Source organism: Perna viridis, chromosome 7 (assembly GCF_037379345.1).
Source record: "Perna viridis isolate PV_CMFRI_1.1 ecotype Kerala chromosome 7, ASM3737934v1, whole genome shotgun sequence".
Classification (NCBI taxonomy): domain Eukaryota; kingdom Metazoa; phylum Mollusca; class Bivalvia; order Mytilida; family Mytilidae; genus Perna; species Perna viridis.
Window position 1 is genome coordinate 30770741 of NC_142451.1, and position 27774 is coordinate 30798514.

At 31.8% G+C, this 27774-nt stretch overlaps 1 protein-coding gene across 1 annotated transcript in view; it reads left to right on the top strand.

Moving 5' to 3' along the window:
- The window catches only part of LOC148612254 (uncharacterized), a 30280-nt gene extending 14821 nt beyond the window's left edge, over window positions 1-15459 (top strand). The window contains exons 8-21 of the mRNA XM_088593512.1: window positions 1247-1384; window positions 2449-2551; window positions 3001-3221; window positions 4474-4704; window positions 5127-5589; window positions 5766-5896; window positions 6660-6893; window positions 7396-7587; window positions 8148-8308; window positions 9073-9727; window positions 10418-10547; window positions 10841-11085; window positions 11529-11703; window positions 12139-15459. Coding sequence (XP_088449638.1) covers window positions 1247-1384; window positions 2449-2551; window positions 3001-3221; window positions 4474-4704; window positions 5127-5589; window positions 5766-5896; window positions 6660-6893; window positions 7396-7587; window positions 8148-8308; window positions 9073-9727; window positions 10418-10547; window positions 10841-11085; window positions 11529-11703; window positions 12139-13475 — 4416 coding nt within the window. The 3' untranslated portion in view covers window positions 13476-15459. The remainder of the gene's footprint in view (window positions 1-1246; window positions 1385-2448; window positions 2552-3000; window positions 3222-4473; window positions 4705-5126; window positions 5590-5765; window positions 5897-6659; window positions 6894-7395; window positions 7588-8147; window positions 8309-9072; window positions 9728-10417; window positions 10548-10840; window positions 11086-11528; window positions 11704-12138) is intronic.
- Window positions 15460-27774: the final 12315 nt, after the last annotated feature.

A 27774-nucleotide genomic window follows, 5' to 3' on the forward strand; every position in this document is an offset into this window, starting at 1 on the left:
AACTTACCAGATTTAACATTTCAACAAAAATGTTGAGAGCAAGGTTTATTTCGATTTTCGTTATGAATTCTTAAAGTTGTCAATAAACACTTTTTCATTATTTACAATACTTGTGAAATAAATGATTTTCCTATTCTACTATTCTACTTCAGGTAGATCAAACTTATTGCACGGGGCATTCTTTTCTGTTATCTTGATAAATCATACAGTAGTGTATATCTTCAATGAGCAAATAGTGTTTGAAAAGATGCAAAAAACATTTGTCTTAAAATTATTCAAGAAGATTTTTTGGCATAAACCTATATAGTTTCCGAAGTATACTTTGTACCTAAGAACAGAAAAATGAGGCCAGATCATGCATACCTATTCTACTATGCCTGAATTAAAAAGATTCCTGTTTCCGTGTTTGCGTACTATTTACACGTATTGTTATATTTAATTGGTTCCTAATTACGAAAAGAAGCATTACTTTTCTTAGTACAGATCAGTCATGCGCATTTGGAACAGGTTTTCTATTCTAATGTGTTATTAGCGAATAACAGTGAACTGGAAGTTGTCATGCTGAACTTTTCAGTCATATCATATGAGTTGGGTCCGGATTTAACTGAATAGACTTAACTTATCTTATTTATAATGATGTTTTGGTGGGATAAATGTACAATGTACTCAATGCATTGTACAGCAGATGTGACTCAATTTAACTAATCAACAATATTATCACTGCAATTTGTAGTACTTGTATTCATTTCAATTATTATTATGTCTGTTTCATATGTTTAAATTTGCTTTAAATCTCAATTATTATTGAACTATTGCATGAATAATGGCAGGTATCGTCCTTAGTAACAACCCCCTTTTTAGAACCGTAAATGTAATTGTAGTACCACTTTATTTCATTGAATAACAATGAACGTTCTCCCTTTTTTGCGCTTTCTATATATGATATTAGATACAAAACTGTCATTGCTTAAGGAGGTAGACCTAAGGTAAGGGACATAACTCATGAAGTCAGTGATATGTTTGTATTATATTCAATTTCATCAAAGCCTCTCAAGCTTTTGTTTGAAGCAGAATTGAATGAATTCATGTTAATTAGTTGCTTACATAAGATTGATGTGAAATGCTGAATACAAACATTCCAATGATTTTTAAGTGTTGTGTCCCTTACCCTAAGTCTACCTCCTGAAATTACTGATTTAAAACCAGTAGTTGTACATGTATAATTATTACTTTCATATTATTTTAGGAACTCGCTAGTCTAACTAATGTTTTAACTGATGTAACCAATGTAATGAATGGATCATCTACAGATGATCTTGACCAGATTGCTGTTAGCTTAGGAACTATGGTGACCAATAAAGACTACACTGGCAATGTTTCTGCGGTATGTAAGGATATCAAAATTACTAAAATGATAGTATTTTGTTTGAAAAAAAAAAGACCCCCAAATCACACTTCATACGTAAGATGTATTTGTATCTAATCTAATTTGCATGTTATTCTACAAATACATTATGTTATACTTAAGCACAATGATGCTTTTTAAATTGTTCAGTACGCGTTTTGGCAATCTAGTCTCTTGTTTGAATGTGGCAATATGTCAGGGCAATTTTGTGGTCTTGTTGTCTTATCGAACTAAGGAAATACTTGACACCTATACAAGGAAAAACATGTAATAGATTATTTATAGATAGAGGTGCCTATGAAAATGCTAGAATGCTCTTATTACTTTTAATGTCAAGGGGAGATCGCGCATGCTTTTGAAGGCATATCAATTTTAATACTACAAGGAATGGAGGCCCAAAAGAATTATTAATATACCTTTTATGATATGTTAATGAATAGGAAGGTAAGATAAGTCTGAAGCAATACCAATTGCTCAATTGCTCATTGATGACTCATATTAACATAGCGGATGTAACCATCGACCCTTTCTCGTAACCTAGGGTTATCCATTAACATATCTAGTATATACTTCCGCGAGTCATTCTTTTGTTCTACATCAAGCCTTATCTCGCGGATGTTAACTTCACGCATGCCCATCGACCTCTCCGCAGTTTACACGAAAGTGTCTTAGCCATTAGAATAACGTCTGATCACTTTATATAGGAGTCTATTTACAGTGTATTTATTGATGATATTAATATAAAACTTGCCTTTTAGTTCATGAAGAAAAAAAATGAATTATGAGTTACTTTACAAATATTTTCAGTGTTAACATTCCTTTTTTTAGTTGTTTTGTTAAAGATAATGTAACTTTTATGGATTTTCCCATCTTACAAATTTAAACAAAGATAGTAGCAAAGTTTAGACTCCTATCTAAATATGGATTATATACCAATTATATCGAACTGTTTCTAAAAAAAATTGAGTAAGGCATGCAAATTCATTATATTAGAAAATTCTTATTTTTAAGTTCAAATATATTAGTTAATTCTTATTTGTAAGTCCAAAGCATTCCTGGGCAGTCAAACTTTAATAAAGAAACTGGAAAGTCTGGCAAACACAGAGAGTTATCCAAAATACGAGGATTATATAACAACATGTGAAGGTAATTTTAAATATCTTAGTCGGTTTAACTTAAATCATAAGATAAATTGGACATAACTTGTGAATTCACAATTAATACTTTATATATAAAATTCACGATTAATTTTAAATTATCTAGTTACTTTTATATTAACAGAATTTTATTCAGAAATAATGGACATGTATATCAAAACGGTGCAGCTACACGTTTTGTATTGGAAAAACAAGTGATAAAGCACTTTAGCAAATTCCTATTCCTGAACTGAAGAAAAATTGTGGGTTTCATCGGCTTAATTATAGAATGGTAAACGTTCTCCACTGTCTTCACTTGTTCATCAATGATACGCCAGATATCATCCTTTTTCTTAAAATAAAAAAATCGGAATAAAACCTCAACGAACACTTAAGACAAACATACAAAGATAACTCATTTTATTGTAGCTGTTTTGTAAATTTTTTTTTTGGTTAAAGATGCATTGAGAATACTGAATAATGCAATGGAGTCCATATTACCGCGAATATCCATCGACACACCAGCATATATTGACATATACAATATAATGAATGACATATCTAGCCGACTGGAATTTATTGACACTAGTTTAGCGGATTTAACACCTGCAGAAAAAGCGTATATTGCCCTAAAGATTGCCTTGTGGAATGAGTTGGACGCCGCAAGAAAAAATGATATCGTATGTATCGCCTTAAATAACCAACTCAAATGAATTAATAGTCAAAATTTATTAATAATTGAATTCATAGGCTCACATGTATTATATATACTGTGGCTCAAAACATATCGTTTATCTAATATCAATCTTCACTTCAAACCGAAATACAATGGAATTTCTAAATCACCTTTGTACAAAAGTCTTCGTGATGTAGCAATATTATCAGCTCAGAAATATATGCTTTCGGGTTATAGTTTAAGGCTTTAAATCAGTAGTTTTCGTAGAGGCATGGTATTTCAGATGAGAATGTTTCAAAGTCACATTTGTATTCAACACGTCAACATTTGTATTAACTCCCCGGAAGGGAAGAGAAGCCCAATTCTTAAATTCTGATTTATTGAATAATTATTAGATCAGAGGATGCATATTTTTAAAATCTTAAGGTTGATTTTTTTCTTTTATTTTGCATTCATCAAAGCTAACAAAAACAATGAAAATGAATATTTATAAGCACATATTGACTTATTCATATTGGAAGGGGGATAATTAATACGGACTCCCTTTTGCCAAAGCCTGTATTCTTGACGGAGGAGGATGGTTAAATTAAAGAAATCTCAGTACATAACTTGTTCTTTTAACCGCAATGATTTGATTAAAAACCGGATAAAACCGAGAATACATAATTCGATATAGCCAGCTATGACTTCCAATCTACAGCAGTCAAAAGATATTTCAATGCAACGATGGTTTCGTACTTCGAAATTCCAGCTCCAAATAAGTAAATTGTGGACGGGGACGTTTCTACTTTATAACCTGTAATTGAAAACCACACATGACATTTACATTGATGACTTTGAAAACTTCCCTCTATTTGAATATATATTGAAAAATCCTATATGACCACTCATTCTGCCAGTCATTCATGTCATATACTTGCTATTCAACATGGTATATGAACAACAGCATCTCATTTTTCATTCATCCAACTTGTCCGTTAAGTCTAATTGTACAATACAATTTTCTAAAATGGGATATATTGAGTAATTAATCTAATCATAAGAAATGATGACTCAATTCTCATGCATCCCTCAAAAACTATGCAAATAAATAAGTCAGTGCTCAGCAAAGAGAGACGTGCATTAAATTGAAATATTCTGCTCAATGTGTATAAAGGAAAAATTGTTTTAGCCGATTCGACCACAAAAAACAGCTTACGTATGTAGTGCAATGTAGTGACTGTTTTGATTTAATAAACTCTTTACTATAATTGTAGGTACCAGATCTTGTAGAAACACTGTTAAAAAATATGCACATCTTGGGTAAAACTCTTCAAATGTTGAACTATCGGAAACAATTGCCAGTACATGCTTACAACGGGTTTATTAACTCAACAGAAGATACACGACTTCTTTCTGAACTAGACCAAAACGGTTATTCTACTGACGACATTGATTTGAAATTTCAAGAAACTAGTATTCTGTCAACAGAGGATCAAAATGTTCAGGTTTGTAGTCAATCTTGTCTATTAATGAAGGGTAATATTAAAATTACCGAACTGATGCACTCTAATAATAGTCAAAACACTATTTTGTTGTGCGTGTTACTTTTTTTGCTGCTTCTGCCTAAATTAATTGCTGATAAAAGTTGATTTTTGAAAATGAGGATTTTAAAGTCTATCTCAAAGCATAAATGGAATATCGTTGATTACATATGTCCTTATGTCTGATGCAAAGCTTCCTTGTCACATTTTTAAATGAATATCACATTTCATGTCCATCACTAATTGTATTATGTAGTGAACTATGCCTTTTAGTTCAAATTCAAAACGAAAGACATGATTTCATATAAGCATTGAAAAAAAGTAAAAATAAGAAATAGTTTATTTTTGAAACGGTAATCCTACAATATTGGCTTGACATTTTGTAGGTGACGATGTATGACCATTCACCATTTTCATGGGCAGAAGAATCCAAATTCATAACATCAAAAACAGTTACAGTGTCTGTTGGTACTGGTGACCTCATAAACACAACTATACCGTCTAGATTCAGTCTTGTAAATCCGGGTCAACCTAGTCACAAAACAAAAACTATACAAGTAGTAGTACCAAAGAAAGTGAACGGTTCAATATCGGCAATCTCACAAATGCTTTTGTATAAAATGTACTGGAAAAGTCCATTTGACAGCCTTATATTCAATGTAAGGAATGCTGTAGAGTATTTAAATCACACAGTTTATATCTGTAAATGTTCATCTCCTTCAAAGGACGTATTCGATTGGAAGCAGGAAGTGACCTTGTCGAGTCACAGTAATGGCGAAATTAATCTCGTCGTCCCTTCCTTATACTCGAAACCGACAAATATCTATATTGGAGTTTTGATAACATCTGGTGAGTATGTAATCTAATCTTCGTTGACAAAGCAACGTTTCAAGCACAAAATCTATATATTCCTGATATCTAAGATATTTTGCAGTGTTATCAAAGGAATGTACATTCACAAGAAATTCAGTCACTTGTAAATTTATTTTATTATGTGACTTAAAGCCAAATTCTTTGATTGATAGGACAAGATGAAACGTCCACTGGAGGTAGCCAGTCATGGTATGAATTAGTTAATTACACCTTGATCGGTGCAACAACCGGATGCAGAGCTTGGAATGATAAAAATAAACTTTGGGACAAGGAAATATGCAAGGTATCGAACACATTACCCAAATGATATAAAAATTATGCTTAGTTGCAGTTGTCTTTCTTCTGTCACATTCCAGTAAGGAAAACACCTTTTAACATAAAAAATAAATACAATTTAGTTGAGAAATGTTTTTACCTTGTTTGTGATATTCCATGATACCAAATTCAAAACTCGCGAGGAACAACTTCAAAAGTAAATACAAAAATCAACCTTTTGTGTCACAAACACTTCTGAAGTTTTTATGGAATACATCAGTAAAGTGTATTTTATTCAAATATATTTGTGAATCGATAGATGTGTTTTTTCGTCATCACAAAAGCAGGTACAAATACTTGAATGAACTCATATACTTTCGTATTTTTATACCTAATTCTGTGGAAACTCATTTTTCTGTCTTTTATATCTTTTCTATATAATGCATCTTTTTATTTGATATCTAGTACCGTATAAAAATATTTTACGTTTTGGAACCTATTTGTTAATACACTTACTACGATATTTGTCAAATAATGTTAATTCTTAAATAAGTTATTCTTCTTTCCAAGATAGATACTTCATATGCGTTCATTTAACTATCGAGTTTAGAGAATGCTGATACCAACGACTTAAATGTTAGACGCTCGATCTATGATTTCCTATTTTCTATTGCAATTCTACTTCTCTTGACCTTTGTGCGTACAATAAAACAATTTGTTTTCATGATATTTTTATTTCGGAAGATGTAGAAAAATTATAAAGTTAACAATCATTTCGTCCTTTTTCATAGCTGTCATTAGAATCCACTGTTGACAGAACAGAATGTGAGTGTTCCAACAATCAAGGAAACACATTTGCAACAACATTTTTCGTGCCACCAAACACAATCGATTTCAGAACAGTGTTCGACAAATTTGATATTAAGAACAATGCAGCAGTATTTGCAACCGTCATAGTACTCGTGTGTTTATATCTTCTTTTATGTATATGGACACTTAAACAGGACAGGAAAGACCAAGAAAGGGTAATCACTCATTTTTCTCTAATGCCTTAATTATAATTTTGCCTTTTTAAATTAAGAAAACTTAACTTTCCACGGATGTCTTGACCGCCCTTCTGAGTTCACGCCGTTTTACAATTGGGCTCATGCTGTTCTTATTTCTTTGTATACTTTTTGAATTCTCTCTGTGTTAACGATTTGCTCTTCGTGTCTTGTCCATTTTCTAATGTTTTTGCTCGTTGTATCTTCGGTTTAACAGATTGAATGTAAACAAAACATGGTAAAAACATAAGAAATAAAAAATTAAAACAATATAATATACAGAACGATAAAAGATACTCAACCAATTTTCAATGCAAAATATAATAAAGGTATAAGACTGTTTAGCATTCCATAGCATAACATGTGGTAGAAGGTATTTTTTTTCTCTCCAAAAATTGTGAATAAAGAGTGTTAAACCATTCTGTCAATCTACGTGATCACAATCAATTACAATATTTGTAGTCTTCAATAACTTTTGTCACAGTGGGCACTTTCATACTTATTGGACAACGCTCCAGGTGATGAGTACCTGTATGTCTTGACAGTTTATACCGGTCTCCATCGTAACTCTGGCACGAAATCTAATGTCAATTTCATGGTTGTCGATGGAGCAAAAATACAGAAAGGGGAGCGACAAGATGCAAACGTTCGCGTCTTAGATGATGGGTCACAGAGAGTAAGTAATTGATTGATATATTTAGGCAGTTGTACTCATTTGAATTAGACGTTTTCAACTTCTTATACTATTATATAAAACATTATAGAATTTCTGATGAATCTTAGAGATTAACTACTGAATGATTCGTCTTCTCGTCTTGAGAAGATATTTATTTTCTTGTGGTTTTTGAATGATTGAACTTGGTCGACTATAATATATCTGATCATAGCCAGTTGTAAATAGTAGAGCGGTTTAGGTTCATTGTATTTTTGTCATTTTTTAGTGAAAAAATCGCATTTTCTCTTCATTTGCAATATTAACCGATTTTCCAGATTTTTCGAACTTTCATTTGATAGGAAACTTATTGTGTATTGCCTGTGTAACTATGACGCGATGGATAGCCCGTATGACGTTTATTCTTTGTCTAAGTGTTCCGCAATTCATCTTTCCGAAACTCTGGAAACAAACGTTTGGGCACAGGCTGTTGTTAGATTAACTAGTATTTTTGTTCAGTGTTTTATTTGATCACCGTTGATTTTATTGGTATAATCATGGTTTTCTTTTAAACTGTATTTTAGGGTTTTGAAACAGGTTCGGTAAGAAAATTTATCATGAGTGTTGGGAAATCTTTCGAGGAACCCTCAGCTTTAAAAATATGGCATGACAATAGCGGACATGGTAACATGGCTTCCTGGTATGTAAACAAAATATTATTAGAAGACGTCCAGACGAATGAGAAGTAAGTTTATATTAGACAATACTAATTTTTTTACCTGTGACTTTTGACCTTGTATACTACACTCATTAGAGTAGAGGCTTTTTATTGCAATTGATGTTCCGTCCTTTCGTTACATAATTTAGTAACATGTTTCTCGGCTTCTGTTGGAGAGACTGCTAAGGTATTCGATTCATTTACAATGAATGATTACATGTTACGTGCCAATGCTCTTTAGATTCGTCGCATAACTACTACCTTTCTACCGTGCAATGTAGTAAGGTAATGCATAATTTTCGTAAAAGATTTCTCAGCTTCTGTTGAAGGGATACTTAGATATTTGGTATATTGCTTTTGCATGATGACTTATACCCTGCTTTGTCCCTTTTATAATTCTGTTTTACGTAGATGATTGAGTGGAAGTTTTATTAGCAAGACATAGTGTCTTGTTTCATATGAAACCCACCAAATTAATCAAATATGATAATAAATTTACCTCTTTACATCGAAAGAAGAGTTTATTCCAATAACTTTGACGAAAATAAGATATTTCACTTTATATTGCCAATAGTCTCATGGAATTTACATCGTTGAATCAAACCCATTGAAGAGGTGTTAAGCAAAGAGATAATGCGATAATTTGATTTTTAAAAACATTTTTAAAAACGTTTGTTTAAATTAATTGTTTGACCTTTAGTTATATTCATCTTATAAGCTTTAGTGAAATATATGAAGTAGTTAAGACGGTTTTGAGACGACATGAGTTAAATTTACTATTTTTGTTGCAGGTTTTATTTTATTTGTAATGAATGGTTGTCACTTGACGATGAAAATGCCTCCATTGAAAGAGCTATACCTGTCTCAAACAAATCGGAAAGGCAGACATTTTCCTTCCTTTTTAACGAGAAGACTAGACAAAATACAACGGAAAACCACTTATGGGTTTCGATTGTTATTCGTCCAGAAGAAAGCAATTTTAAGCGAGTAGAGCGCCTAGCATGTTGTCTTGCAGTGTTATTTCTTTCCATGATTTCAAATGCTATGTTTTTTCAACAAGAGACTGGAGGGAATATAAAGATAGGACCGATTTCATTTTCCTTATCTACAATTTACATTTCATTCATTAGTGCATTGATATGTGTTCCCCCTATTTTCCTGGTGACATTCCTTCTAAGAAACGCAGTACGACGGAAAACAAGTTCTCAGCGAGGCCGTAAGGACAAATATATGTCTGAGGATATGACAACAACATTATCTTCTGATTTAACCTTGCCCTTTTGGAGTCGTTACATTGCTTGGATATTATTGTCCGTTTCAGTAATCGTACCAGGATTTTTCCTTATTTTGTACAGTATGCAATGGGGAAAGACAAAATCTGAAGAATGGCTCTTGTGTTTTTTCTGGTCGTTTTTCGATTCGGTTGTGATAATAGATCCTATAAAGGTAATACACATAGTAGTTAGTTTTGGAAAGGCTCCCCTGATTTGTACTAAAACTAAGTAAATTTTTTTCAGGATGTTACCATGGCTACTGGAATTTTTAACAATAATCACTAAATTACTTATAAATGACTTGACCCTCTATTCACTAAAGATTTGAAAAATATGCACTTTTGTATGACAAAATATTTTACATTAAGGTAATGAGGAAACAATCTAGACTTGTATTATGCTTGAGCCAAAATGGCCACAAAATGTTTAGGATAAGCACAAAGAAGTAGGGTAGGTAGGGTAGCAGGAAACAGACATATCATTTTTTGCCTTTGTCATGACGTCTGTCAACCCGTCATTCCTAAAATTTGAGCTCTTTCTACTTTTTAAGTTTGTTTTGAGATATTCTTGTAGTTTGAAGGTGATTTGCAGATGGAGTTGGAATTTCAGTTTGATCCATTGATTTGACACAGTGATCGGTCTTGGAGTTTTCATAAAATAATTATGCTGTCGTTTGCGGCAGGTGGGGAATAATTAAGTGCTTGCCGCATAAACTTTGAAAAGGCATGTTGCACGTAAAAAATCTTCCTGCCTCATCTGATTATTACAATATTTATTTAACACATAAACAATCAAGACCTCAAAGTCTTTTTTAAACTTAGCCCTTTTGACAAAAAAGTGCTTCATGAAAACTTTTTTTCAGATTGTCATTATGTCGGTGCTGTTTTCATGGATAATCAAAAAGCAAAAAGAAAAGTCAACAAAATATGACAGAGATTTTCTCTTAGCTGAGTGTCAAAAAAGAACTGTATCGCCATTATCACATATCCTAGGTGAGAATGTTTTGATCAGTAATTTTATATATAAGTCATCTTTCAAAGTCAAGTCGAAGGCAGACTTTAGATATGTGAAGTTGATCACTGTTAATTTAAGGTCGATAGGCTGCCTTTTATGTATTTCTTTTAACTGATAAGTAGGGTTATTTTTACTTTATTCGAAGTATAATGATCCATTAAAAACGAGTCTATGAAAATGGAATACAAGTATCAAACAGCTACAAAATGTATGTCATCCGGTACCATGGTATAAAATCTGTCATTACTTTTTATTACTTTTAAAAAAACAGACATCTACAAGAGAGAATTGAAAGCCCCCCTTGATACATGCACGCTGTCGAAAATGAGGACAAAACGCAAAAATCAATTGAAAATGCAGAAAACATTTGTTGAACTCGTCCTTTACCTGATTTTCCTGGCAGTGCTGTATATGGTTAGCTTCTCTAACAGGGATCCAGGATGGTACTTCTTAAAAAATCACCTTGATCAACATCTAGTGCAAAAAGGCATTAACACCTCTGTTAGATTTGACCAGGTATTTCTTTTATAACTAAGAACGAATTCAGAATATGTATATAGACAGATATATATTGTCTTGTAATAACCAGTTTTTCTGTTATGGGCTATGATAAGCATTTTGTAATAGCAAAAGAAAACAAAAAAGATCGCCTGATTTATGTAGACATTTATTATCACGTATTTCAATATGGTTTTTGCAATTAAAACAAAAAGATTGTACCAAACAAAATCGAACCCTTAACAATTTCGAAAACCTGTCTACACAAGGCACTTGGCAAAGTCCTTTCTTATGTGAATTGAAATGCATTTTGGTTCTTTTAAACAGAACATACATCTCAACCGAACTAATTCCGGAAGTTTTTCGGTTTAGAAAGTTTCACAGTGTTGATACAGTATTGATACAGTCAGTCTCGTTACTGTCAAAAAAACAAATGTTTATTTTCTATTTTCTTATTTCAGATACAAACAGTGACGTCACTTTATAACTGGTTAAATGACACATTAATTCCATTTTTATACCCTAACCAAGATGAAAATGAGGCAAAACTACTCGCTTATCACAGGATGTTTATTAAAGACCGGTCCAACTTCCGTGTAGGACCAATGCGACTGAGACAGGTTCGGGTTGGAAGCAGTAAGTAATAATTCGTGTAAAAAACAAGCGACAGGTTTAAGAAATTGGAATAGAAATTTAAATAAATTTAAAGTAATGGTTGATAGAGTAATCAAGGATACTATGATTTGAGCTGAAAAACAAAATGTATACCAAGGATAAAGACTAAACAGGCATACACAACAAAGAACATGAAACGACCTAAGTTACAACTTGTTAGTTATGTTAAATCTTTATAAAATGCGTTATGGAGCTTGTTACTTATCCGTAGACAATTGGAATGGAGGTTAATAAAATGAGAATCTAAACAAGAAGACAAACGAATGTCATGTCAATGTTCAAAGTCTTAACAAATGGTTAAAATTGCAGCCTACTTTGATTCTCTCATTGCAGAAATAATTGTATTGTCAAAACTAATTTTATATATATGTATATTTCTAAATTATTGTTATACAGCACCATGTATAATGAAGATACAAGAACAAATCAAATGCTACCAAGGTTATTCTAGAAAGAATGAAATAACGGTGGATCATTGCGTTGGATGGAAAAATAAGCCGTGCGCAAGAAGTCAAAAGTTTTACAATATGTCTTTTGAATCTTGGAATTACGTCTCTTCGAATGACATCAGGTGGTTTGACACTTCCGGGCAATATGGTTCTTATCATAATGGTGGATATGTCGCAGAATTTAATGTGAATTATAGAGTTTCGAAAATGCTGCTGCAAGATTTGTACAAATATATATGGACAGATCGACAAACGAGGGCAGTTTTCATTGAATTCACTTTATACAACGTGCACAATAATGTGTTCTTGTATGCATCTTATCTTTGCGAACTTCCTGGCACTGGTGGAGTTTTGACCTCGTCATCATTAAGACCTTTCCGTCCATATCAACATGTTGGAAGCACCGGAGTGTTTATACTAGTATGTGAATTATTGTCGTTGCTAGGTATATTCATATTTACCGTTTTTAAGATTACCTACTTTTGTCGAAATGGAAAATCGAAAATTAAAGAACTGTGGCATTCAGTTGACATTACTATCATTTTGTTGTTTTTCATTTGCTTTGCGTTATACATTGTGCGGACGTTAATAATGAAATATACGATGACGAAATTTGAGGAAGACCGAAACAAGTTTGTTGAGTTCGGTCTCATAGCATACTGGGATGAAATTTTCAATATTTTCCTATCTTGCCTAATATTCCTGACAACATTTCGCATAATGAAAATATTAGGCTATAGCGACAGAATCAATCAGCTTGGCCGTGTTTTACAACATGCGACTTGGGATTTGCTAGGTTGTTTTTTAGTATTTTTTGTTGTATACACAGCTTTCTTGATTAGTGGGCATCTACTATTTGGCCGATATTTGGACACCTATAAAAATCTTATGGTGTCGTCAACAACTTTAGCCAATGCCATAATAGGTAAAAATAGCATTGCAGACTTGTTTTCTGTCGAACCTGTCATAGGACGCATATATTACTTCCTTTTCGTCCTATTCCTACTATGGGTTCTTTTGAATATTCTAGTTTCAACATTAAACGAAGGAATATCGGCAGTGCGAGCACAGAAGATTGATTCACAATACGGCGTGACAGATATTCTTATTAATTTTTGGAGAAACAATTTTGGCCTTTATTTCACTTCCAATAAAGTGTATGAAGTACAGAATACCGATGCAAAAAGGTATGGTTTAACGACGGAAAAATTTAATGACATAATTATACCAAAGGCTTCATCTTATCGAGAAATACATTTAGAACATCCAGAAAAGTATGATTAAAACTAAAGATTTAAACTAACAATCGTTCGAAATATTTTAGTATTACTTATCAACAGCATTACTCAATTTATATATATTTTTAATTGTTCAATATTACAAGTGTTGTTCGTTTTTCATGATACAATAATAATAAAAAAAATGCCTGATTGTTTGGAGTAAGAAAATATGGATAATTCCAAACAACTAATACCAGTAAGATGAATTGTTAATAAAAATACTGTCATATTAAGTAACACTCCAGCTAAGAATCATGCAAAATGTAATTCATCGGTAAAAAGTCTATATATTTTTATTTTTGATATTTTGTTTGAATTGCCATAGTAAACAGAAATTAAAATTCAGTTTTTCATATAACCTGTATTCATAGGAGATAAATATTATATAGAATGCACTGTAGATTTCAAACTTAAGGCAGATAACTCTGGAAATGAACTCAAATACAATAGAATCTATTGGATTTTTAATGTTGATTATCTTCTAAGAACAGGAATATTTGAATGAATAACAACTAATACCAGTAAGATGAAATGTTAATAAAAAGATTGTCATATTAAGTAACACACCAGCTAAGAATCATGCAAAAAGTAATTCATCGGTAAAAAGTCTAAATATTTTTATTTTTGATATTTGGTTTGAATTGCCATAGTAAACAGAAATTAACATTCAGTTTTTCATATAACCTGTATTCATAGGAGATAAATATTATATAGAATGCACTGTAGATTTCAAAATTAAGGCAGATAACTCTGGAAATGAACTCAAATACAATAGAATCTATTGGTTTTTTAATGTTGATTATCTCCTAACAACAGAAAGATTTGAATGAATAATTACCCATTTCATAGTAAAGACTCATAAAACAACCTAGTCACAAAAATAAAAAAAAAATATGTAGCCTTTTTTAGGGTGTATCATATTTTTCAGATATTGCATGATTTTTATAAAGCTACTAAAATCTTTCTGACCATAAGAGCAGTTTTGATTAAAAGAATCATGATGGTTGCTTGTTGATGGACGTAATAGTTTATAATAGCTGCTGATAGACTTTACATTACCTTCCATGGAAGATAAACAAAACGACAAATTTTCGTTGATTTTACGGGATCTTTTTGTGATACCAAGTTGATAAAGTGTGTCAGTGAGGTACTTTATTTTAGCTAGATTTACCGGATTTAGCTCATTTGCACATTTGCAACTTGAGGGTACGGGAGGGGATTATGTTTACCCTTCCGGGCCACCTGAATGAACTGTCTGTTCGTTATGTTATCATGTAAATTATCCCAGTCTCCTGTTTTCACGCGTAAGGCCATGTATTTAAATTTTGATGTCTATCTTTGACGCTTTGATGATGATAATGATAAAAAAAAAAATGAACCCAGAAAAAACTAAAATTCAGCCAGTTGAAAAAGCTCCAGACCGGCCACAACTAGCGTGATCACTAGTCTTCTTTCAATGGAAAAGAAAGCGTGTTCTGTCTTTTTTCTGAAATTTTGTCATTGATACGACATGCACATGTCATAGAAAAAAAATCCAATATGCTTTCAGTGGAGTTAACCACTTATCTACGTCATATCGATAACATATCACTCCAAATTCCCATTGTTTACTATTTACCATCCCATATTCTTTTGGTTCCCTTGATTACTCTTTCTCGAATTCTCCAAATTGTCTTTGTTTTCTTTTAAGTAGTTCTTCATTTTTTGTCTCCAATGTTAATTTTAATGAAAAAAAAATATACCCATACACTTTATTCAAGATGTCCACATATTCCATAGAGAAAGAATTGGATACATTTAAGGAATTAATGTGTGTTATTAACAATTTATGACTGATTTTTTTAAGTAGCTAATATTGTTAGCGTCTTCCTGTACTTTACATTCGCATATAATTTGCATAATTATATATTATATGTGATTGATGCATTGTTTACTGTAATAATTCATTCGAGATCAAAATGTACCTCTTAAATATAAATACGCATGTGTTCTATGTGTGTTCTTTGCTAGTATGAGAACGGGATGTTTACATGCATTGAAAGATGACATGATCGGTAAGCATTGAAAAGTTTCCGATTCAGACACAGGGCTTCGTTAAAAATAACTATATAAGTCATATACATTATCAGGGCCCCAATGTCCATATATAGACATTGCCAGTGGTTTAAAGTGGTTCTTGGTAACCAGTTGTTTTGATTGAAAACATTCGGGTCATCATATTTACGAAAGAGTAATCATATCAAGGGAACCAAGATTCTAGCGGAAGTCAGCCGATTTTAGAGCATATCGCATTCGTGCCATTTCGGATCTTGAAAGTAAGACAAAATTTGTGGCATTGAATATTTGACGATTAGCGACTTTGAAGACTTCCCTCTTCGAATAAATACTGTAGTGATTATTATGTTTCGAGACCACATTCTTAAATTAATTTGAATATACCAATTATACTCTTCAGTCTAGATCTTGAACAAGTTAAGATCCTTCGTGTTAGTATATCGTTGTCATCGATGAGCTGTTCGATTTGGCGGAAAGAACAGTAATTTGTTAACCGATATTGTCATAAGTGTTTATAAGTAATCATGAATTTTACCAAACCATCTATTCGAATGAGACATGGCAAATACCGACTGTGATGTGATTAAAAGATCATTGTTCGTTCGTGCACTTTTCATGAATACATTGTACTTAATCCTGAGCAGCTCAGGATATTTTTTATGCTAAAAATCTATATTTGTAGAAGATCATATTCAGGGGAATGCTTTAGTATCGGACTAATTAAATAAATAGCAGTGATATATAGAATGTGTTTTAAATTTCGATAATTCACACGTGAAGTAAATTCTGTAATATTGCACTCCGACTTCTCCCAACTCGATTATCAATCGGCTGGTCACAAAATAATAAAAAAAAATATATCTTTAAATAATGGCGAATATCTGTATAATAAATGTAATAATCGATTGGTTATTATTTATAACTAAATTATAATTACTCATGCCTCGAACGATTTAAGTCGTGCATGAAATAAGTTCTTAGCGTTCTTCGGCATTCGTAATATTATTTTAGTTATTCACTATTTCGAATTAATTACAAATTTTTATTATATTGTACACCATTAAATAATATAATTCTTTAATTTCATATTGTTCACTAACATCTCTCTGTTATTGTTAGAAACGGTCATAGAACAGTTATTTATTGTCGTCCTCGTACGGAAAGTTATATTAAGGAAACAGTCGAAGGTATTACATCGGACCAAATGAATGAAAAAAAAAGAAAAAAAAAAACAATCAATAAGTTGACGAACAGACAGACGAACTAATGAATTAAAATAACAGACCAAACATTACATTCCGTCATTTTTTCCAAAGAAATTCAATATTGCATAGGAGCAGTACAGTATCGAACATATACTATAATTGACATCTATATCATAACTAAATAGAAAATATGTATCAAATTTTACTGAACCGTGATCATTTTCTACTAATATTAAGCACAGAGAAACAAATCATGTCGGACGCATGTTTTAAGTTTTTATGTAAATCTAATTCAGAGCCTTCGCAATAAATATATGTTTTGTAATTTTGAATAAATGAACCACTAGGGCGATACCACTCGTCCTCGAGAGTATTCACCAATCCATGAGTAGTCAGACTTGTCTGATGTATTATTTACCGATATTTGCCGCGTCACAAAATTCGAAATTATTTCCTTGTATTATACATGGGGATAATAAGGGTATTTGTTGATTTTGAGAACTTCTTTTATACAATTTACTTTTAAATTTCATACTTCCTAAATATTTGGTTCTAATGCCGCTGATCAGAGGTTACTCCTCGAAATACTTTTATAGCCAACTGAAATTTGCACTATATGGTATTTTTGAATTGGTTTAACTACATTAATTTCAACTCTTATATAACGAATAATTAACATTTCATTTTTTGTTATACTACGATTACTATCAATCCAACACGTATTCTTAACCATTGTAAAGCAGTGTATGAACGGAGAACGGAAATATAGATTTGGACGGATGAACGGGCTGTCACTAATACTTCCTTGTACTTAAGCAAACCAGACAACATTATAAGAAAACTTAAGGAAACTTAAATCGAAGAATATTTGAGCTCTAAATGACAATTTAGGCCACACAAATAGGCAAGGGTCGTTGCATGTAGATTTTAACCAAAACTCTTTATGAACATATAAAACAACAGCTGATGAACCCAATGGAAAGTACAATGGCCTATGACTGTTAATCTATACTTCCACAGAATGATTCACCAGAAATAAGACTTCTGGTCGATTATCTTCTGATTTGATATTTTCACTGACCTTTGGCAATTGCTTATATAGAAAAAGATGTTACAAAAATAAACACAGATTAATATATTACTGAGAAAAACCTTCTTAATATAACAGGGAGTCAAATTAGCAATGGCTTTTGGCTAGCCCATGTTATACTGTTTTATTGCATTGACTTCGCCATTTCTACTTAATTTAGCCAATTTGTGTGATATACGGTTTAGTTTGTAATAAACTAGCACTCGTTACTTGCCGAAAGGGAGAACTGATGGCATTTAATCAAAAATGTTCGATCTGGCTGATTAACTGGAAAAATGACACAGGATGGAATTAGGCAGACCAAGTGATCCTTTTCCTTTTTTAAAGGGAGTCCAAGCAAAAACCAGGCAGTTGGTGGCACTTAACCAATTGCGTTTAAAATAAAATTATCTGCAATATCACAAATGCATCCTTTCTCAAAGTTAAATGGTTTTTTTTATTTACTGCAATGATTAAAAAGAAATAAATTGAATATAACGCATTGAAATTCTTTGAAAAAAGGGAGATAACTCTTTTATTTTGAGCAAAATATGGTTACTTTGTAAGAAAAAAAAAATTTCTGAGTCATTTATTGTCGATTTAGAACAAACTTTGGTATATCTATTACATCTGAAGAAAAATTTCAATGGGATAAAATTACCTTGTGCCAACTATATCATTGGATTTGCCTGAATTTTACACGGACAGCCTCTTAAATAAGAGAGTATTAAACTATAGGTAACATATAGTCTTTTTTTGTTTTGCAAATAGATATTTCTACCCTTAGATGAAGAAACAAGACGTTATATAAAAGTTGTATCAAAACCTAGTCAAAGAAATATAAATTTAAAGAGGGAATAAGAAAAATAAAGCAAACTTTCATATGAGAGGCTATCTATTGTCACTAATAACTGTAAAATTAAGGGTGATCGCATGTGCACCAGAAGGTTGATATGTACATCGGTAGATAGACGCTTTGTTAATCCTAGAAGGTGATTTTTTAAGGAAAGGTGAAAACAATGACAATGACAAGACGAAGGTCTGTTGTCATATCATAAAAATCACTGTGAGGTCTTCAGGAAGTAAAATTAAAAAAAAAACATATGATCAGAAGCCTTTTATTGAAGCTATCATTACACATGCATCATATTTACTTCTAAAGGTTTTTGTAGGTGTAGACATGGGAGCATTTAATTTGTTTATTATTCTGTTGGTTTTTGTGTGTATGAGAAATTAAAAGAATCCAAAGATACACACACGATTGCCTTAAAGTTATGTGTTGTATGTTCGTTTTCACTTTGTCTAAATTATTCTCTGTCCACTTACACAAAGTAGCTGTCATCCTGAAATAATTATAGTAATTTGTAGCATACACGAGAACGCGATAAAAATAATTTCAACATATTCTGTTAGACAATTAGAAAAAAAGGATGAGGCTTATTAAGATCTAGGTAGAGCCCTGCTATATGATATTTGGTCGAAGAAAATGCATCAAGCTATCTATTGTTATAGAACACTGGGCTTCATTTGTTACTTCTTCTAGTCAATCTTAAACAGCATTTGGAAATTAAGGTAAAAGTTATTTTCTAAATTTTATAACACGTTTTTTTTTTATTTTGTCTAAACATTTATTTCAAATATGCCTACGCTGAAATCATTAAACAAGATATTGTGATGAGCAACTATTGGATAAAATTTCATTTCAAACCTGAAATGGTTTAGACATTATCTTAGCCATTCCCAGACATTTGAGAGAAGTATTTCGTCTAAACTTTGAAATATTAGACACTAAATCTATTGAAAGGTTGATTGATAATCATTTTAAAAAATCATTTTATTACTCGTCAACAACACTTGCATGAAATAGTTGATATATTTCATTATTGTTTCCACATCTTTGTCATATGTGTATTTTGATTTAGATTTTATAACAACTCATTTATATGATTGAATTGACCATTCCGTGAAACGTTTTTTCTTACCGTGTTATCCGCTTATTTTGCTTGAACAAAAAGGATTAAGGTATTATTACCGTTAAATCAAGTATGGTTTGATTCCGATTATATGTATGAACTATAAACCTTTATGGTCTTTTTGGTAGTAGCGTACTGGTCCCGTGCGCCGTAAGTCGTGGGTTGGATCACCGACCGAGTCACACCGAGGAAAAAAATCAGTAGCCACTGGTTTTCTACCAAGAAAGTAGTTTATTTCAGACTGAGTGAAGATTTGTTGGCTCCGAGACAGAATAATGCGTCCTAATTGAGTAGAAGATCAGCTTACGAGTAGACAGTCAATTTAAAATACAGTTCAGCGTGTCTGACTACTACAAAAGTAATCAAGGGAACCAAGATTCTAGCGGAAATAAAAAAATGTAATCCAGGGACAAGGACCAGACATGGACAACAGACACACTAAACTTGGGTGCATGGACAAGGTGCACCGGTAGGGTAAGCATAATCTGCTATTCTAGAAACACCCGCCATTCAAAAAATGTCAAGTCCAGGATAGAGGAAAGGAAAACTATGACACGTTGAAGGAATTAATTCTCGTCGAGCAGTTTGATACACCATAACGATCCACGATGACGAAAGGACGAGCATTAAACTTCTGTAGTGATGACTTCAATCTTGTAGCTCAATTACCTAGCTCCAGAAGCCTAATTGTAAGAAGTCTAGCGCGGTACAAAAAGTATACGTAGTTACGGCAAGCTCTGGCAGAAAGTATGAATTGTGATATGAAAACTCAATACGAAGGTGCTGTAGGGATGATGCCACGGATAAAACAATACGGAATGAAAGTCATTGCGTTTATGGTAGGATTTGATCAATGGTCTTCCCTTAGCATCGATCTCTAAGTATAGGTCAAGATATGAGGCAGACTTCACAGTGTCTGTAGTATCCTTTATCTCAAGTACTTTGGGACTTTGGGGGTAGATGCGATTTACGCTTGTTTCACGATAATACGTCATCTATACAGCGGGAACTGGGATACAAAGCAGAGTATGTATTGATCAAATGTTCTCGCCCTAAATGCAATCAATAATTAGCGGTTAAAACTACAAATAATCAATCCATAAATTTATCATTTGGAATCGCCAGCACCGTATTTCAATCAATGAGTGCAAAATAATTCGATGCCTTAGTTTTGATGCATTTTTAGAAGACTTAGGTCAATTTTTACTTTGTAAATGAGCATTATTCCTAAAATAAAGTTTCGCTTAAAGTGCATTTATTAACTCTAAATGTCAATTTCTTCACTTCTTTCCTTTCATCACCATTTACATATTTGGAATATGTCTGAAACCTCTTTTAAGATCTAAATGGAAAAATTACCATTGTTGCATTCATAAATTAAAAAAAATAAAAAATAAATAAAAAAAAAAAAAAAAAAACTTTCATGAAAGTGATTTATGAATACGAATTAAAAAGACCTGCTGATTTTTTTTTAAAAACCCACGTTATTTCTTTTATACTGCGTTATTCCGTTTTGCGTTTGTTACGATATTTGTTGTTGAGCAGATTGTCTTTTAATTCAGAAAAAGGGCTTGAATTTTATTGGGAAAATTCGAATTTTGATATTGCCTTGATAAATCAGGTATAAGACTTTGAACAACTATAAAATCTAAGCATAAAGTATACCTCTCCTTTTATCTCTTTTGGAAGAAAACCTTAAAAAAAGGAGAATAGTGATCCAACTTTCACTATATTCAACAATTTTGTAAATGTTATGGTATGTGAAATGAAAAAAAAACCTCTATAACGCTCAAAATTTGTTTAGTAATATTTTTTTTTAATATATAGAAACACTTGAAATATTGCGGCTGCCTCTGGCGGAGTAAAACATGCATACACTTTCGCAGCACACATTCCCGGTATTCTGTAGACTTCACACTACTAGTGCCTCAGTTTTCTTGTGTAACGTCTTGTTTTTCTTATATTCAGTTTTATGTGTAATCTTTTTTTTTGTTTAGTTCTTCACATTGTGTATGTATATCGTCTGTTTCACGTGTTCACGTTAAGGCCATTTTTCTGGGATTTTGACGCTTGGGTATTTTTTTTCATTTTTTTGTATGATGTTTTCAAATAAAGATTTCATTAAGAGAAATTTATTTTGTCATGACTAGAGTATGAATATCAACAATACGATTCAAGGTTTACATTTAAATGATGAAATCGATCATAGACAGTGATATTTTACCAATATGAAGTACTCGGATTTGTATATAATAATCACATACACTAAAATATACCCTTTTGTTCTAAACACATGTGTAATCTGACATTTTAGTGCATGTGGTCATTTATGCTAAGGAGTGGAGGCATAAGGCTATGAAGATTGCCCAAAACAATCAACTTTATTCTAATAACATAAGAAATGTTCATGTTTTGTATCATTAGTTCATCAGAATGACATTTACCACAAATACACGCCCTTTAACAAAAACTTTTGAAACTTAAATTGTATTTTTTTATTTTGTTTCGGACACATTTACAGAACTATGTTTACACCAAAAGAAAAATAAAACTTTATATTTAAATATATATAACAAATAATGTAATAACTGTACTAATTTAAAACGAAGTTTTGTCTTGGATGTGGAGACCATTTCCTTGCCAAAAATAAAGTGGACTGGAAAGTGAGAACAAAAATACAGAATTGACAGAATATCTGAATTTTGGTAAACTTCAACAATTCTCCTGTTCTTTTTATGTATGAACTACTATAATTCTTAATGTTTTGTCGTTTGTTATGGGTTCAAGTCTCCAAATTCACATTTAATTTTTTCAACACTTTATGATTAATTTTCAGTTGAATTTTAGGCCAAGGAGACACTTCATTGCCCCTTCTGCTTTTATTTGCCTGCTTTTAGCATGGTATTTTAGCATTACTACAACTATTTCTATCAGAAAAAAATATTGCCGAATCCTAAATGTTTAGAATTGAATAGATTTCACTATATGTTGATTTTTGTATCTCCTTACGACTTGGGTATTTCTATTATTAATGATCTCCGAATTTGTTTCTATTTAATCAGAAAATCGTTTCACTAATCTGCATGTAAATTGTGATGATATATCTAGTTAATTATAAAATCGAAACATTAATTATCAAATCTTTAAACATTAGGGCTTCATGATACAATTTTAAAATTAAGTATTAAGAAACCCGATAATATGTTGTATGAGATATTACTATGGTATGATAATTTTGACATTTAACAAGAGAAATACCGATATTAGAGGTACATGCCCATAAAAAACCTGATATTGTATTTTTCTTCTAAAATATTAAACATGGCATAATGTACATTTACTCAAAATGAAAAAAAATCAGTGCTATTGATCAGTCCTAAATTATGTCATAACAGGTGTAATAAGTACCCAGGCTGCTTGGTTATACAATTCGATATCGTTTTTTTATTTTGTATAACAACCGTTTTATTATATACAGCTACTATTAAAATATAAAAGAAGAGGACCTGACATATATTTATAAGTATTAAGTACCTTTAAAATGTTTAGAGCCCATTTTCAAGCCCCCGACACAAAATCCATGTTGTTGTATTGAACAATAGAAAAACTGAGGTAACGGGTGTCTGAAATGTCTAAATGACGTACCGTACCATATAAAACTTCCGGGTGTACATTACGTAAAAGATTGGGATGGTCACGTGATTTGTTGTGCGTCATTGTAAATTTTTTGAAGATAAATGCAAATATTGTAATGTAACGAGAATGGATATGGTGGAAATGGCAATGAGACACATCCACAACGGGATAAAAACAAATGACACCCATGTATCTTCAATGAACGACAAGGAAATTTTCACAACACAGATCAAGCTGCAGCTGGCCCCAAAAGAACATTATACACAGGAACAGCGAAAACTTGCACCTATATACTACAGCAACATACAAGTAAACAGAAAATGAAACAATACACACAGAGGCTAGAATTTTTTTACTTGTGACAGGGCAAAAATTACCGCAGTATTAATGTACTTTGGCGTGATGATTACAATCCTCCCCCTTTTAAATCTCGATATCGTGGAAAAAATATTACTCATTTAAACACACCTAAAACACAGTTCGAAAAGGATCTGAGTCCCATGTCACAACAGAAATTAAAAAATAAATTATTATACGTTTCACAAATGCACAAACAAATGACTTCTAGCACTAACATGCCAGCTCCATACCCGTTTAATCCTACAAAATTGTATATCCTCCTCATATGTTATGTAAAAACCCAATTCTTCCCATGCAGGGTTTAGAACCACGATACTATAGTATTATTGTGTAAGGTTTTCCATATTGACTTAGTTATCAGTCCGAGGCTAGCCATATTGGACTGAGGTGTAGCCGAAATCCAATATTACTAGCCGAGGACCAATAACTCAGCCAATATGGAAAACCTTACACTAGATCAGTATGGATTTTAACAGGACCAGTATGATATATTGACGGGTAAAAGCCGTATTGGAGGCTAAAATCCCGTATTGAAGCATTTTTGTATTTTGTATTGTACTGGCAGTTTTAATTATATTAAGGCTATTTTTTAACCTTAGTCAATAACCGTCCTTATTGCATGTAAACTCGATATTTGACTAGCAGCCGTTTCATCTAAATGATAAAACAAAAAGATCATTTTGATGTCGATCACCTACCAGATATGTTCATAACGCAATGTGACGCCAAATTAGTTTTTACACCCCCCACCTAATCATATACTCATCTCATGTGAACAAGATATAATGTTTAAATACATATTAATGGGAAATACGAAGGCGTTTCAGTCACATGTACATTTCGTCTTATACAATGGAAAATGTATAAACTGAATCACCTTTGGAGTTTAAAATTGGTTTTGGTTTAGACAGGTATTCGAACTATTAAGGTTCAAATGCATTTACATTAACATGATAGGACTTTATGAAGTGTCTGTGTTAGACAGCTACATTGACATGATAAGGTTTTATGAAGTGTCTGGATTAGACAACTACATTGACATGCTAGGACTTCATAAAGTGTCTTGATTAGACAGTTTTTGGATTATTAAGCGTTCGATTTTGACAGGTTTCACTGTAGGAGTGACAATGTCCTTTCAGACATACGTAAACCTTCTATTATTTTTACGTACCCTACCGTTGCACCTGGTCTATGCTCCCAGTTTTTAGTGGAGTTCGAGTTGCTCATTTGCATTTGTTCCTTTGCATGTATGATTTTAGTTACTTTAGACCTTTTGGAGACAATCAGTTCAAGACTATTATCTGAATATAATAGCATTAAAACCTTTGATTTTTCAACATTTTATACTTCTATTCCCAATACTCAGTTAAAATCCAGACTTAAAAACATACGTCGTTGTTTTTTTCCAAAAAAAGATGGTACACCTAGATATAAATATATAGTTCTTGGTAGAGATTCCTCATACTTTGTAAGAAATAATTCCAAATCATCTTCCAAATATACAGAGGAAGATGTTTACAAAATGCTGGAATTTTTAATCGACAACATATTTGTCCAGCGTGGTGGACGCGTTTTTCAACAAACGGTCGACATTCCAATGGGAACAAATTGTGCTCCTTTACTAACTGACCTATTCCTTTATTCTTATGAGGCTGACTTTATAGCTGATTTGATCCGAAAGAAAAAATATCGTTTGGCTAGATACTTTAATCTCAGTTTCCGCTATATAGATGACGTATTATCTTTAAACAATCCTAATTTCGGGGATTTGATACATCGCATCTACCCAAAAGAACTTGAGATAAAGGATACTACAGACACTGTAAGGTCAGGCTCATATCTTGACCTACACTTAGAAATCGATGGTAAAGGAAAACTATTGACCAAACTTTACGACAAACGTGATGACGTTTCATTCAGAATTGTCAACTTTCCTTTCATCTGTGGCAACATCCCTTCAGCACCTGCGTATGGAGTGTTCATATCACAACTCATACGTTATGCCAACTTTGTTGTGTGTGTCGATTTTCCATCTCTGGATTTTGTCCCTGGATGACATTCTTTTGATTACCGCTATAATCTTGGTTCCCTTGATTACTCTTTTACAGCTACTTATGATGATGATAATAAAAATAATTGGGTAAAACACCGAGGGTCCAGAACCTTACTTTGGAACGCAACGTCTGAGAATAAAAAAAAAAAAAAAAAAAAAAAAAAAAAAAAAAAAAAAAAAAAAAAAAACCAAGTTGGCGACCATTTCATTGTTAAAGCCCTTTTTGGTTTTCCCATAAACATATTAATACTTGTATATAGTTATTTTACTATATGAACATTTTTAACTCCTACACAGAGTAAATAGACTATGAAATCAATGATAAATATCAAGTTACATTTATAGGAACATCACAAAACATACACTCCTTAGTTGAAAAGGTTTAAACATATTTGCTAATAATTATTCCGCCCGACAATTTTCTTACGTAAATATGTACGTATGACATTAATAATCCGACATCGATATAACAATACATCACAATCATCAAGCTGAAATTGATATTTTCTTTAGAGTGTAATCGTACCTTCATTGCTGGTTGGTAGATCAATTGAAAATTGAATCTCTCATAGCACAATACAGTATTTAAAAAACAAAAGAAAAAAAAACGGTGTTGCCTAATGTTATTTAAAACCTAAAATAATTACTTTTGAAAAATGGTCAAAGCACAAGTAATTAAAAAAATCAATAGTGTTGCACTCTGAGAAAAACACAAAAAAGGCGAAACAAAGCAAACTAAGCGAAATACGTATACACACAAAACAAAGCAAAAAAAAAACAAAAACAAAATAAATAAATAAATAAATAAAAACAAAACAAAACAAAACAAAAACGTAAACGAATAAATGAAACAAACAATAATAATAATGATAATAACAAATGAAAAAAAAAATGCAAAATCACACTTAAATGAAACACAAAACTGAAACAGAAAATATGAAGCTAAAAATAGTACTCTTCTTGGAATGTATGAATAAAATGTCACCTGATTAATGCAGCGTTTGTTATAACAAAATTCATTTACATGAAAAAATATCATTCTATTGATTTTCTAACCTATTTGTTCTTTGAAATTCGTTTCCTTCTGCTGACTTTTTGAATATGTCGCATAAAAGGAGGTAAACCTAGGATAAGGGACATAAAATATGTATCATATTCAATTTCATCAAAACCTATCAAGCTTTCATTGGAAACAGAATGAAATAAAACCTAAAACTTTGACGTTTACATGAGATTAATATAAAATGCAAAATACAAATGTTCCAATGATTTGTAAGAGTAGTGTCCCTTACCCTAGGTCTACCTCTTTAATTCAATTTCAACGGAAACTTTGTTTCCAATTTGAAGATTTGTCAGTATTGTCTTGTTTTGTTTTTGTTTTTTTTTTGTTTTTTCTTATTTTTTGTGTGTTTAAATTGCAAAAGATACAAGTAATTTGTAATTAACCTCGAAATGAAAAGGATTTGCGGTGAAGAATTACTTCTATAATCACTGTAATGAATTCAACAAAAATTAAATGTCTGGATGATAATTTGTAATTTACAATGGTGTGAATAAATTTAGCATGTTTACTTTCATTCAATTGAAAAAGTGTCTAATATCTTTTTTAAAAGATGAAGAAAAATATACGTGTTCGTCTATAAAGCGTATTTTCCAAGTTAAGCAGTTCTTTCACGATCATTTTAATTTACCTCTTTAATTATTCATAAGTCATTTGTCAATCTTTCAGACTTTACGGAAACAATATACACTTAGACCTTATCATACATTCTATTTTTGATAAATAACAAATAAAAAATAACCTTGTGTCATTACATAGCAAAAATCTTGTCGAAATTGGCATCAAATTGTATTCTTGCCATTTATGGGTTAAACAAAATAGAATGATTGGACTAACTAGATGTAAAATACCGATAATTGGTTGTTGCACGAGATAGATCGATAACTTCAGA